A 14,861-nucleotide genomic window follows, 5' to 3' on the forward strand; every position below is an offset into this window, starting at 1 on the left:
CTGATAGCATGAATGGCACAAAAGTATAAAAAAATGTCACTGAATGCAAAACTATATAAAAATATGTACCTGCAAGATACATTTTAATGGGTTAATTCATAGTAAGGTTATCTATAACAAGAACAGCACTGATCTCAATACCATGAGCTTCAGTGACTAAATAAACATACGCCAAAAATAGAGGCATTAGCTCCCTTTCAGTGCCCAACAATCTAAAAAACTCAATCAATCCAACTGATCAGTGATATAGCAGAGTACACAAACTCTGGCATGTCATGTAATTCAAAAAAGAAAGAATTTTTTATTCATTTTGGCTTTAGAAATTACTTTTACTGGGCATTTAATATTGCTACTCCTAGTTTGACCTTCATAACTCAAATAATAAATGAAATGGAAAGACATCTATCAAAGATGGAACAGGTAAACACTGAAACGCAAAATGATGAACACAAATATTTCAATAATTCACAATAATCACATTTCCCAAAAAAACCTACCAGTTTATCATTTTGGTCTACAGTATGAATGTAACAGTACTAATAGCTCCTGGATTTAATACATATTTCCTTTTATTCTTTTTGATACCTATACTGTTTATTTGCCTATCTGGATTCTTTCTCATACTATTTTTATCTCCAGCACCATTCACAAACAATCTCATTATTTTTTCCTAACCAAAATTATTCATCAATCTCATACTGTTGAAACATGACCCAGAAAAATCTATAACACTTTTGACAGAAGAGCTTTCATCAGTTTTGGGGTATTAATTCAGGACATGCATAGAACTTATTACCAGGAGTTGGGTAAAAAGACCATATAAACATTGTATAATACCTGATTATGTTTATTTGTATCATAAAATTTTTTCTATTTCATATGAATGGAGGGGGAAAAAGAGTGCCAGTTCAATTCAGCTCAAGCCAATGTTTTTTCAATATGCCCACCAGAGCTGGTATTCATGCCTGATTGGTGACTTGAAACAGCACCCTGAAAAATAATTACGAATTCATACTATTATATAGTTTATATGAATGACAATGATAAAACTAAAAGAACAAAAACTTTCAAAGGAGAACATGATCAAAGGCTGGCTGGGAGAAAACCTAGAATATTAGGGTAGTCATGACCTTGGAAGATTATGTTCCTGAATAGAAAATTTTTCATATATCTGCTTTCAAAATGTTTTTTTTCTTTAAAATCTTCTTAAAAAGAAAAACTAAGATGTATTTGTGTAGTCTGTTAGACTAAAAATAATACTGAGTAGTTACCTTAAAGTGCTCATCAAAATTTAGTCCTTAGATCAGTTGTCACTGGCATCAAACGGGAGCTGCAAAATGTCAGGACTACCCAGCCTTACTAAAGAAAGTTCTGAACTAGAACAAGGTTCACCAAGTGATTTAATTTAAGCACACACTGAAGTTTAAGAAAAACTACCTCAAATTTTTTTTACTTACCTTTCTTCCTTTGTAAATAGCTGTATATATATCTAAATTATTTTTAGGGTCAAATGAGGTCAAATGAGTTTCTGAAGAAACTCTGAAAACCTAAAAGGTTTTTGATGAAGCTTAGTGACAAAACTTGATTTGAGCTAGCATTAGACCATGACTTTAAGTCTTTGAATCCCTACTACTTACTAGGGCCACTCCTGCTCTGATCTAAAAAATGTGAATATATATTAAATAAAAGCCATCTTAGAAGCAATAACTATGCAATATGGTAAGATACAGGAGCAAAATAAACTGCTGTGGCCTAGATCTTAGCTGATAGCCAGGATGAATCTGAGAGAAGGTTAATAAATTTGTACAATTACAGGAGCATCTTTCTGAAATTTTCTCTTAAGAAATCAAAATTTAAAATATTTTATCACCACAAAGACATATTTCCATATATTGTAGATTCATCCAAAATAAGGTAAAAGGCTTCTTTGATCTAACACCAAGTCATAAAAACCAAGCCCATTAAAAAATTCAGCCCATATTTTCTAGCATGTACTACATGATTATAACATGATGCCATTATTTACAAAACTCTGAAAGAATGAATCCCCAAGATCAAATATATACATTTTTAATGTTTCAAATATTTACATAATGGAACCATATCATGGCTCAATGTTTCAGAACAGTGTTTCCAAATGTCCTCAAAAAATGTAAAAAAAAATCTAGTAACTTAAGCTCAGGATTTTCTAACAGGCCAATCTTTTTCTTTTAAATAAATAGACATGGGAAAAGCTGCACCTAAATTGAATTAAGAAAGCACTGTTTAAAAATTGTTAGATTTTCAGGTATATTTTGCTCCCAGGTAATAGTCTCATATACCATTAAAAAAGTCCCTGGTATGTCTCTACACATATCATCAGTTATATTTAAACTTGGATGAGAAGAGATTGGTAAATGCCTTGAATCATTTATCCTTATAAATTGCAAAGCTATATTCCTGGTTTGGCAAATTCTTCTAGCTTGTAAACTTAATCTAATTTTATCTTTTGTTTTGACTTTATATTTCTTGGTGCAAGGGATTGAACCCAGAGCTCTAGCATGAAAAGTATGACTTTACCACTGAGCTACATCCTCAGTCCCTTTGTTTTTAAGGTTTCCCTCCTCCACTCTTTCTTCTCCACTAATGCTTTTGGAATGAAGATTTCTTTTCCCCTTAAACAAAGGAGTACACCAAGATCAAGAACCAGTTATTACACAAGTGTACTAAACCCATTAAATTCCAAGTTTTCAATTCTGAAAAAATATGTTCAAGTATTATTTCAAAGTTACCACAAGTGTTGCTCAATTAAGTTTTATATGTACTCCACATATCAGACAATGGGACAAAAAGGGCTAAATAAAACTCTCCCAAGATTTTAGAATTTGCATCATTTCTGAGCAATGAAATTGGGGATGAGGAGGAATCCATACTCCTTTACAAAAGAATCTAAAGCAGTCAGCTATATACAGGAAAACCCAATCCAAACAGCAGACTACTTTTTACCACAGGAGAATACCATGCTCTGGGAACCTCTAACCTTATTATACCAGACATTTGGATTGGCACAATATCACTTTCCTTTTTGATTCTATTGTTCAACTAGGAAACATTTAAGGGACCCCCACCAAAGCAATTAGGGAAAAGATAGACTTTTATACATACATTCACACAAACACACTCATACGGAGATACAGTAAGAATGGACTGTCAGCTAATTTTTGCATACTAATTTTAAATTTCGTGCCTTAAGACTTGCCATTTCTCATCAAAGAAGGGTGGAGGTGGTAATAGATATGACTGATATACTTTCAATTAAAATCATTCACATTGGTTCCTATATAGTACGGTTCAATATTAAGTGGAATTCTGCAAAAGAATTGGGGAGTCATTTTAATATTTACAAGGAACAAATCAGCAGAACAAGATTATATCAGATAGGCTGTGTACAGTAGCTGCAGCTTATAAAACATACCAGTAATTTGTACCTGGTGAGTATAAAGAGAACCAAGGATTCAGATGACTTTACAACCAAGGGAGTACACAGGGCATTAACAAATTAGAGGACCAAAAAAAAAAAATTCACATTTTCTACATTAAAAAAAAAAATTACAGATCTCACAAATGCCTTTGAAGACAAAAAAAAAATTTCAAAGTCCTTTGAAGGGTGAGAAAGAAGAAATCTGAAATGGAACTCTAAATGTAAAAAGAGTTTACTTCACAAGACCAATTTTCTTGGCTTCTGTTTCATATATCAATAATCTCCACATTTTGACTATAAAAACTTCTGCTTCTTCATCAAGTACCTGCAAGAGAAAAAAAGAACACTAGGTAACACATGAAGATAAGTTATCATAACCGTCTCCCAACAACAGTGACTTAGAACTTTATCCACTGAAGAGCATGTCTTTTCTTTTTCTTTATTTTTTAGTTGTATATGACGGCAGAATGCATTTAATTTAAATTCATCACACATAAACTGAGTGTGACATTTCAATTCTCTGGCTGTACATTAAGTAAAGACGCACCATTCATGCAATCATACATAGTAATAATGTCCATCTCATTCCACCATCTTTTCTACCCCCATATTCCCTCCCCACTCTCTCTTTTGCCAATCTAAAGTTTCTCCATTCTCCTATGCACAGCACTCCATCATGGATCATCACACACTAATCAGAGAAAACATTAGGCGTTTAGTTTCTTGGGACTGGCTTACTAGGCTTAGCATAATATTCTCCAACTCCATCCATTTAACTGAAAATGCCATAATTTTAATGCTGAATAATATTCCATTGTGTATATATACCACACTTTCTTTATCCATTCTTCAATTATGCTGATTTCAAGTTCTTTGGAAATAAACCAAGGAATGGGATAGCTGGGTCAAATGGTGGTTCCATTCCATATTTCCTGAGGAATCTCCACACTGCTTTCCAAAGTGATTGCACCTATTTGCAGTCCCACCTGGAATGTATGAGTTTTTTGAGTTCTTTATCTATCCTGATTGCACTTTGATGTGTGTGTGTGATAAAATCTCTTTGCCTCAATGATTGTTTCTTTTGCTGAGATAAACCTTTTTAGTTTGAATTCATCCCATTTATTGATTCTTGATTTTATTTCTTATGCTTTAGGAATGTTTTTATGGAAGTCAGGGCCTAATACAACACGAAGATTTGGGCCTACTTTTTCATCTATTAGATGCAGGTCCTAGGTCCTTGATCCACTTTTGAGTTTTGTGGTTGGTGAGAAATACGGGTTTAATTTCATTTTGCTACATATGGATTTCCAGTTTTCCCAGCACACTTCTTTGTTGAAGAGGCTATCCTTTCTCCAATTATGTTTTTGGCGCCTTTGTCTAGTATGAGGATAACTGTATTCTGTACCATTGGTCTACACGTCTATTTTGGTGCCAATACCATGTTATTTCTGTTACTGTAGCTTGGTCGTACACTTTAAGTTCTAGAACTGTGATGCCTCCTGCTTTGGCTATTCTGGATCTCTTATTACTCCAAATGAATTTCATGATTGCTTTTTCTACTTCTATACAGACTGTCATTTTGGGGGCTGGGGATGTGGCTCAAGCAGTAGCATGAGAGCATGAGAGATCTTTCTATCTTCTATGGTCTTCTTTAATTTTATTCTTTAGTGTTCTGTATTTTCTTTCTTTTTTTTTTTTTTTAAAGAGAGAATTTTTAATATTTATTATTTTTTAGTTTTCCGCGGACTTGACATCTTTGTATGTGGTGCTGAGGAGCGAACCCAGCCGCACGCATGCCAGGAGAGCGCGCTACCGCTTGAGCCACATCCCCAGCCCAGTGTTCTGTATTTTCATTTAAGAAGTCTTTCATCTCTTCTGTTAGACTGATTCCCAAGTATTTTTTTAGTCTATTTTATAAGTATTGATATTTTGTAGTTGTATTGAACATAATAACTTTATATTTATTTGTTTATTTTTATGTGGTGCTGAGGATCGAACCCAGGGCCTTACACATGGCAGGGTGAGCGCTCTAACGCTGAGTCTTAACCTCAGCCCCTTGAGGCCATTTTAAATGGAGTAGTTCTCATAATTTCTCTTCCAATGGATTCTTCGCTTATGTATAAAAATGTATATGATTTATGGATATTGATTTTATATCCTGCCACTCTGATGAATTCATTTATTAGTTCTAGAAGTTTTCTGTTGGAAATTTTTGGAACTTCGAAATATAGAATCATATCATAGGCAAACAGTGATAGTTTAGAGTTCTTTTTCTTCCTATGCATATCCCTTTAATTTCTTTTGTCTGATTGCTCCAGCTAAAGCATTTATTTTTAATACAATGACTTAACAGAAAGTTCTATAGTGTGAGAACTACACTAAAAAATTCACTGGCTTGCTAAGCACTTAGCACCACAATGTTCTTCCATCCAATTTTTATTCTTTTATTTTCAACTTCACAGATACATTTAAACATGTCTGGCAGAACTACATACTCAGGAAATCAAAATGTTTGTCAGGATGACTTAGGAAAAACTAAATATACAACCATTTCTCATTTATTCCCCTAAACAACCTGACAGTATTTAACATTATTAAGTGCTTATTAGCTGATGCTGAATGAAATAGTAAATGAGAACATATAGAGAATTTAATACAGTCTCTGGAATACAGTAAACACATTAAGAGAACACCATCATCACCACCAGGGGATACAAGACTATTGAATAACAATTCTTTTCCACTGGCAAATGAATAGACCAATTTTTTTCCTGTCAACTTAGGACTTCAATGCCTTGTGTTCCCACCACAAAGCCTGCTCTGAGCCCAGACCAGGTTCAGTTCCCTTCATTGTAAAATGGAAGACTTATACCTATCTATGTTAAGAACCTTAGGTACTACTTTAGGAAATAAGAGTTCATATGCAAAGTGCTCTGAAGAGTACTTAGTCATAATTAGTGCTTAGTTGAGTATTTATATGAAGACAGAAATTTTTATTTTTATGGCTGACTTTTTCCACTTCTCAAAGATCACAACTAAAGGACTTTTAATCAGTCTTATATTCACATTTGCTCCTAGCCTGAGAACCTGTATGCAACAGTTCATGTTGGTCATACTTCATAAATAATATACAGGCACAAAGTAAACCAAAGTTTGTTAATTTATGTAAAACAATGAAAGGTATAATTTGATAAAGTCAGATATTTATTAAGGTACTACTTGAAATAAAATTTACATCTCATTCAAGAAATACTCAGAGAGCCCATGAGCTTTATTTAAAAGAATTATTTGACAATACTTGAGTAATGCTGGCTTGCTACCACTCTGATCAACAGTGAGCCAAAAATACTGAAAAGCAAGAGTACTTGAAAAATGAAAATATCTTCACTGTGAATACAACTCTGCCAACACCCAAAACAAGAACATCCACTTTGAAAAACTTTCTTAAGCCAGGCCCAACTAGATACCCTAACTCTACCAAAAGTATAACATTTAAAAGACATTAGAAGCACAGAAAAAGATCAGAATTCAACCTTAACTAGGAGACCTATACACATTTCTCCTTTCCTCTGAGGTTAAGCATTGCGAAGACAACAAACTTTTCACAGAAGTGTGAAAAGGAATTCTAAACAAAATCATCAGGCTTTGGGGTGGGGGTAGAAAACAAACGTTACCTGGCTTTAGACGCAAACTGTACTTGGACACAAAACATCTCAATCACAAATTACCTCCTTCTGGCGAGGAAGCCCACTGTGCCTCTTCCTGACATGTTCACTGTACCTCTCACTTACATATTGACTTAAAGGTTAAAATGCTCACTCTCTTAGTCATTCTTCATGTTTGACTTTTCTTCTTCCTCTCTGACTTATCACATTGCTGCCTTCTCACTCACCCCTTTGGACACCTATTCCACTTCATTCTAGCCATAATCAACTTCTTTAACCAGTTTTTTTCATCTCTTTACCTTAATGGAAACCCTTAACTGGCCCCTTGAGCCTCTGACATTTCAGTAATCTTCTCAGGATCATGTTTTTAGTATCCACAGGAGAGGCTGCTGTTCTTTACTGTTTCTATTCTTATTAAAAACACATCCATGAGGCTGGGGTTGTGGATCAATGGCAGACTTCTTGTCTCGCACAAGTGAGGCACTGGGTTTAATCCTCAGTACCACATGTAAAAATCAATAAACAATATATTAAAAAAAAAAAAAAACATCTCCATGGACAATGCATGAGATCTCATTACATTAGCCTCTTTGCTCCAACAGGAGTTTATCTAGCCAGCCTATTCTTCGCCCCACATTAAAGTAAGTATTCTGGCAGTTGACTCCAACATTATTTTCGAATCCTTTCCCAACATCTAGAAATTTCCTCCATCTATACTTCACAGCTTGCCACCATCTGGACTGATTTACCACTTACATTCTTAAACATTCCACTCTGTGATCATAACCTCTCTTTCCAATTGTTTTATTCCAACATATTTCCCAGAACTTCATTGGAACCACCAGTTCTTCATTCACAGTTCTACTCAGGTTATTATTTTATTCTCTAACTTAGACATAGATCTGTTACTCCCTCACCTTTCCCATCAACTCTCTTTTCCTACTTTTCTCATTAAATTACAATATTAAATATTAAATAAATGCAACCAGATAATTAAGAGCAGATGGTGTACTTTTTAATGTTTCTAGCACACTAATCTAATCAGTAAGCTCTTAATAAATGGTCTCAGAATATACAAACAAATCCAGAATTTAATTTTTATATTGTAAATTCCTTTAATATTTTAACACACATTCAAATTTTAATACAGGCCTAACAAAAGATTTCCAAAATCAGCATAGATAAAAAATGATTCAAATTCACAAACTAGTTTCTTCATATAGATATTAATAAAAATATTGAATTACTAACTTACCATGGCGACATCATCTAAAATGCTCTGAGGTGAACTATGAGCCATAACCTTAAAAAAGGGGAAAAAAAAAATGCACACTGAAAACAAAACATTGCAATCAAAAAGTTTTAAGGAATGGACACTCAAACGGGTAATGGGAATTTCTTATGTCTGAGCAAACTTTCCATTAAGATTTTAATTCTAAAATCTTAATTACATTAATATCTATCATTTTTAATTCAAACTTTGCACACGTTTGGAGCCTAAGTCTCCTATACATACATGTTAAAAAAGCAATCCTGGATTGGAGTTAAGCTCAGTGGTATAGCATTCACCTAATGCTTATTAAGGCCCTGGGTTTCATCCCCTGTAGATAAAGGTTAGAAAAGAGGAGGGGAGAGAAGGAAGAAAAAGGGAAAAAAGCACTCCTGGTGGAGAATGACAGAATTAATTACACCTTTACAGGAAAAATGTTTCTACTCCCAATAACTCTTGTATTACTACTATTTGAGGTGATAATGGAAGGACATAATACACCTTGGTGGGAGAAGAATATAGGTTTTAGAGGCAAGATGCTGTTACTTATTTCATTCTAACCATAATCAACTTCTCTAATCAGTTTTTTAATCTCTTTACCTTAAAGGAAACCCTGGTCTGGCCCCTTGTCATGGAAAAGAGACAACCTCTCCATTAATCTGTTTCTTCATGGGAATACTTAAGTGACTTACGATTTCCTACAGTTTTCAGGAGGTTTTAAAGACTAACAAAATGTTAACACAGAACATACCAATAACTTCATAGACAGTCAATAGATAACTACAATTATGTTATGGAAAATACTATTGGCTCCATTTCCAAAGGATAGATAACTGACAAAAGAAGTTGATGGGTCAAGATGTCAACTACCTTCACAAAATGTCATATATATTTCAACATCATTCTTCTAACCAAGACAATAGGATGGCACAGAATTTTCAGAAGTAACAAGACAAAGCAGATTAGACATCAGTCAACAGCTCTGTCTTCCTTTTACTCTTAATGGAAAGCAAGTGGTTTTACATATCTAAAGTAGGGTAGAGAAGGGCCCATTAAAGTAGCAATGGATCACTTAAATGAAACTAAACTATGAAGGATTCTGTAAGACTTCCTTATTTCACAAAATGTCTACTAGTTTAAATGTTAAACTAGTGATCAAATAAATTAACAGTGGAGAGAATAAAAGACTAACCTTAGAACAAACAAAATCAACTAATGTAGCTTCTTCTTCACCTATGTATTCTATGATTTTCTTATTAATCCATGGTCTAATTCGTCGTTCCATCAATATCTACAAAACATAACATGGTTAATGAATAAAAGAATTATATCTTTTACTACATATACTAAAGCCTAAAGTAAAATACAGTATGTTCCTTTGCAAGTTGAACTAAGACAGGTACACACCAAGACATAATCATTTCTTGTAAGCAGTGAAGATGTCAACTACCAAGAGTTTTCCCATTAGAAATTCCTTGATTGTGGCATTTACTTAGTGTCAAGATCATCCCTACATGTTGTCATTAATATAATCAAATAAGCATGCCATATTTAAATCCATTCCCAATAACTTGATGACATACAATTTGCTACTCACAGAATCCACAATAGACCAATCCAAAGGATAAGCAAAGAGCTCAGGTTTGGCTGTAGGAATTTTCTCAATTAGACTCTTAATATGTTTGCGCTTTTCTTCAGTGTTTACAGTGCCTTTGGCAGCATTTTTATCATCTTCACCATAATCCAAGGGAACAAGTTTCCTTTTGCGGGGAACATCATCACTGTCTTCATCCTCAAATTTGTTAAAGACACTATCTACAGGTAGTTTCTTTCTCTTCACAGAATTAGGCTGACCAGGACTATTGGAAGCACCTATAGTAAAAACACTGTGTTAGCAAGATGACTTCACTGCCAAATGTCAACATCTGACAACCCACCATCCCTCAAAAGCAGCAGAAATTACTTTCACAAATCTCAGAAAAAGAGGCCAACTGTAAAAAATAACTCACTACTCACAAGTGCTAGAAAATTTAACTTTTCACTTCTTCTCAGAACTCGAGGCAGCTGCAGATAAGGAGCACTAGTAGGACTATGAAAACAATCGTGAGCTAGAAAGGCATTTTTAATACTTTTCTATCTACCTACCAAGGAGCGTATTATTTATTTTTCCTTAAAGCAAAATATATACATGGGTGAGGAGAAATGTTAACATACCCAGTTTAAGACTTAGTCCTATTTTTGGCCTATGTTCCTCAGGTTGTTGTTGATCTGGTGAGTTTTCGTGAGGAATAATAATACCACAGGGTGACTCGTCCCCAGGAGTGTTGGGCGTTGCATTTCCACTAGCAGAGGAAACAGATGGCGCCGAGCTGATGGGCCTCAGAGTTGGTTTGAGACAAGGCTTTTGCTCTGGTTCTTCTTCCTCTTCCATGGGTTCTTCTCGTTTTTCTTCTTTTTCTTGCTTTTCTTCTTCTTCTTCCTCTGATTCTGGCTCTTGCTTTATTTGTGGTTGTCTACGCCTCTCAGCCTCTTGTTCCATCTACAAACAAAAGTTAGTTAAAAGAGAACACAACCCTAACTTGTTTTTTGATTTACAATGCTTTTCTATACAATAACTTTTCTTTGGTGGATCTAGAGCCTTACAATCATAAGCATAAACTCTCCATCTGGCTATATCCACAACCGTACCTTTTTTTGTTGCTTAGATGTGAGAACACTATTTACTTAGAAATCAGAAAACTGAATAAATCTTTCAGTGACTTATACAAGATCTTCAAAGGTTACAAAGACAAATACAAACTAATCTGCTGAATTAAAAAGGCCACAGTATATGCTTATATGTTCCGGGGTTATTTTGTTTCTTGGGTACTGAGGATTGAACCCAGGGGTGCTTAACCAAAGGCTGGCTTTGAATTTACAATCCTCCTGACTCCGCTTTTTGAGCTTCTGGGATGACAGGTATGTGGATCCAAACTTAGCATGTTTATATTTTCACTGAACTATAAATGAAAGCTTTATTTTAGAGTATAGGCAACACATAAAAGGGAATTCAAATCATCAGAATGGTCATAGACAATCATTTCTCTAGGTAATGACTAAAGCTGGTAGTTATTTTTGTATTCCTAAACAAGGTAAAGAACAAATTGGGAAAGTAAGGAATCTGAGTCAACGACGAACAACAAAAAGATGAAAACTATATGAAAAGAAAGTATCATTACAGTTACTAAAATTAGGGTACTATATCATTAAATGATTCCTTTTTGTTATCTACATTAAACTTTCTCTTTACTTACACAAGAACTTAACTAAAATTCATAATATTATTAGATTCACCATATAGTGAGAACTAAAAACTTTTCTAAAATGACACTCTATTCTTAAATGCAAGAATAGGGTCTGTTCCTTCTTTAAATGACATTCTGCTGAAAAAAAAAATCTGTATTTTATGGGCTGGGGATGTGGCTCAAGCGGCAGCACGCTCTCCTGGCACTCGTGCGGCCCGGGTTCGATCCTCAGCACCACATACAAAACAAATAGGTTGTGACTGCCTAAAATTAAAAAATAAATATTAAAAAATTCTCTTAAAAAAAAAATCTGTATTTTATGAGGGAACCGAGATGGCAGATGCCTGTAATACCAGCAATTCTGGAGATTAAGGAAAGTGGATCACAAGTTTGAGGATAGCCTTAGCAACTTATCAAGGTCATAAACAATTTGGTGAGAACCTGGCTTAGTGGTTAAGCACCCTAAAATTATTCCCAGTACTGGGGTGAAAAAGGAGGGAAGGACACTCAAATCACAAGAAGTCATTAAACATTACCAAATTATAGGAAGAACACAATTCTAGCCACTGGGCACTGGGGTCCATCCTCTGCACATCTAAATAAAATAAATATGCATAAAAAAGGAATACATATGCTTCATGTATTCATGGTGACAAGAAATGAGTCACCAATGGTGAAAATGGAGAAAAAGGAACATATCTGTGGTATTATAAATCAGCTTGAGTACTTGGAAATCACTGTTTAGGTTCCTCAAATAACCCAGCTATAAACTCCACTCTTTATCCTAAGGAAGCAAAGTCATCATATTACAGTAAATACATATTCACGTTTATAGCACAATTCACAACAGCCAAACTATGGAACCCTAGGTGTCCGTCAATGGATAAAAAAAATCTCTTTTTGGAGATTTATTCAGTCATAAAGAAATATCAAATCATGACATTTGCAAGAAAATGGATAAACCGTGGATATTATGATAATAGAAATAAGGCAAACTTGGAAGGTTTGTGGTCATATTTTTCTCTCATGTGGAAGCTAGAAAGGAAAATGGAAAAGAAAGGAGTGGGGTGGAGAGGCACGGGGCAGAATCTCATGAAAATCAAAGGGAGATCAGTAGAATAAATGAAAGGGACAAAGGAGAGGGAGAAGGCAATGAAAAGGGTGAATACTAGGGAATGACAATAACCAAATCACATTGTTATATTGTGGGCATATACAAATATGTAAAGATCCCACCACTATGAATAACTATAAAGCACTAATTTTAAAAAGTGAGGTGGGGAAAAAAAACAATCATGAAACACAAAGGAATTATTTAAATTTTAAGATGTCTTCAAGTAAAATGATACAACACATAACTGTAATCCCAGCAACTTGGAAGGCTAAGGCTCCAGGATTCCAAGTTGAAAGCAGTCCGGGCAATGTACTACTGAAAGATCGTGTGCCTTAAAACAGAAAGTAAAAATGGTTCTCAATTGCGGGGCGGGGGGAGGAATGGCTTTCAGATGTAGCTGAGTTCTAGGGCATCCAAGGGTTCTAGCCTCACTCCGACCAAAAAAAAAAAGGACAAATTAAATGATTTGCAATTGTTTGATCATACATTTGTAAAATACTCAGAATAAAGAGGAAATAAATCCTGTTAATTTCTATAATAAAAATGAAATAAACAGTACAAAACAGAAAATTCCATGAAGCATTAACATGTATTCCTTTTTTGTACATATTTATTTTATTTAGATGTGCAGAGGACCGATCCCAGTGCCTCACTATGATAGGCAAATGCTCTAACCAGTGAACCACAACCCCAGCCTCACATGCATTCTGCTTAAACAAAAATACAGCTTTTGGGCTGGGATTGTAGCTCAGTGGTAGAGCACTTGCCTCACGTGCGTGAGGCACTGGTTTTGATTCTGAGCACCTCATAAAAAGAAATAAATATCTTTATTTGATATCATGTCCGTCTACAACTAAAAAAAAAATGTTTTCAAAAAATACAGCTTTTAAACATAAAGCAATATCATTAAAGATATTGTAGTATCTCTCACCCTCTGAAGCTCTGCATCTGGATCTGGGTGCCCTTCTGCTAAAAGGCGTTGCCTAATTTCCTCCAGCTCTTCCTTTTCTCTCTTCCGATCTCGTTCATCTGCTTCCATTTCCTTTTCTCTATCACGCAACCTTTTCTGAAGAGCACTCCCCCTGCAAAAAGTAACAGTTCTCATTTAACACTTAGGTCATTGACTATTATGGAATATTGACAATGAATCTCCACATGTTAATGTATCAAAAATTAACATTGTCTTGTCATTAATTACCATTTTAAATTCTGAAAGTCACTTTAAGTATCTAAAACAAGTAAAAAGGTAATTTTCAGAGGTAATGGAGCTTTCATTACATGCCCATTCCACAGTGAGTAACTTGAATTTCCTCAAATGCCAACCTCACTGGCATTTTCTCAATGCAAAAATATTGAAAAATTAATATAAGCAGCATTAATAATACCACTAAAAATAGTTACAGGACTGGGGGGTTTAATTTAATTGAAGATTATATACAAGGCCTCAGTACTTAATCAATTAAAAAAAAAAAGTTGTATCCTCAACTCATTCTTTTCCTTATAGAAACATTCCAGAATGAAATAATGCAGAATCCATAGAAAGGAGAGGTTCCTGGGGTGAGACTGGCTCAGTGGTAGCTCATATGCTCAGATTTTGAGAGGCACTGGGTTCGTTTTTCAATACCACATAACAATCCAATAAATAAAATTTTAAAATTCACTAACTAAGAAAGTTAAAAAAAAAGAAGTTGCTCCTATGTAATAATCCATTATGTTTCAGAATTTATAATTATGCATTCCTATTTTATGATTCTAGAACTCAATAATTTTCCCTACTTTGCAGTATTTTTTACAAAGTCAAATCATTGGCACTCCTTCAGTTTAAGTTACTGAATTCAGTGTTTAAATATTTTGCCTATAGTGTATTAATATATTCAATCCCATTATTATACCTGCATCCTATCTGACACACAGTAGAGATAATGAAATTTTAGCAAGATAGTGTCCAGTACCTCAAGGAACATGTAGTTTGATTGAGAGGTACCAAAAAATATCTTACCATCACGCCATAAGTGTTAAAAGGAAAGAATAGAAATACCAGAGAATACTGGGAACACGCGGATAACCC

The 14,861-nt window shown here is 34.5% G+C and overlaps 1 protein-coding gene across 1 annotated transcript in view; it reads right to left on the reverse strand.

Moving 5' to 3' along the window:
- Positions 1–3,357: 3,357 nt before the first annotated feature.
- Rbm25 (RNA binding motif protein 25) overlaps positions 3,358–14,861 on the reverse strand; it is a 56,450-nt gene continuing 44,946 nt past the window's right edge. The window contains exons 14-19 of the mRNA XM_076849921.1: positions 13,725–13,875; positions 10,610–10,934; positions 9,993–10,267; positions 9,588–9,686; positions 8,381–8,428; positions 3,358–3,785 (exon numbers count right to left, since the gene is read on the reverse strand). Of these exons, the coding sequence (XP_076706036.1) occupies positions 3,693–3,785; positions 8,381–8,428; positions 9,588–9,686; positions 9,993–10,267; positions 10,610–10,934; positions 13,725–13,875 (991 nt within the window). The 3' untranslated portion in view covers positions 3,358–3,692. The remainder of the gene's footprint in view (positions 3,786–8,380; positions 8,429–9,587; positions 9,687–9,992; positions 10,268–10,609; positions 10,935–13,724; positions 13,876–14,861) is intronic.

The sequence above is a fragment of the Callospermophilus lateralis genome, chromosome 3 (assembly GCF_048772815.1).
Source record: "Callospermophilus lateralis isolate mCalLat2 chromosome 3, mCalLat2.hap1, whole genome shotgun sequence".
Taxonomy (NCBI): domain Eukaryota; kingdom Metazoa; phylum Chordata; class Mammalia; order Rodentia; family Sciuridae; genus Callospermophilus; species Callospermophilus lateralis.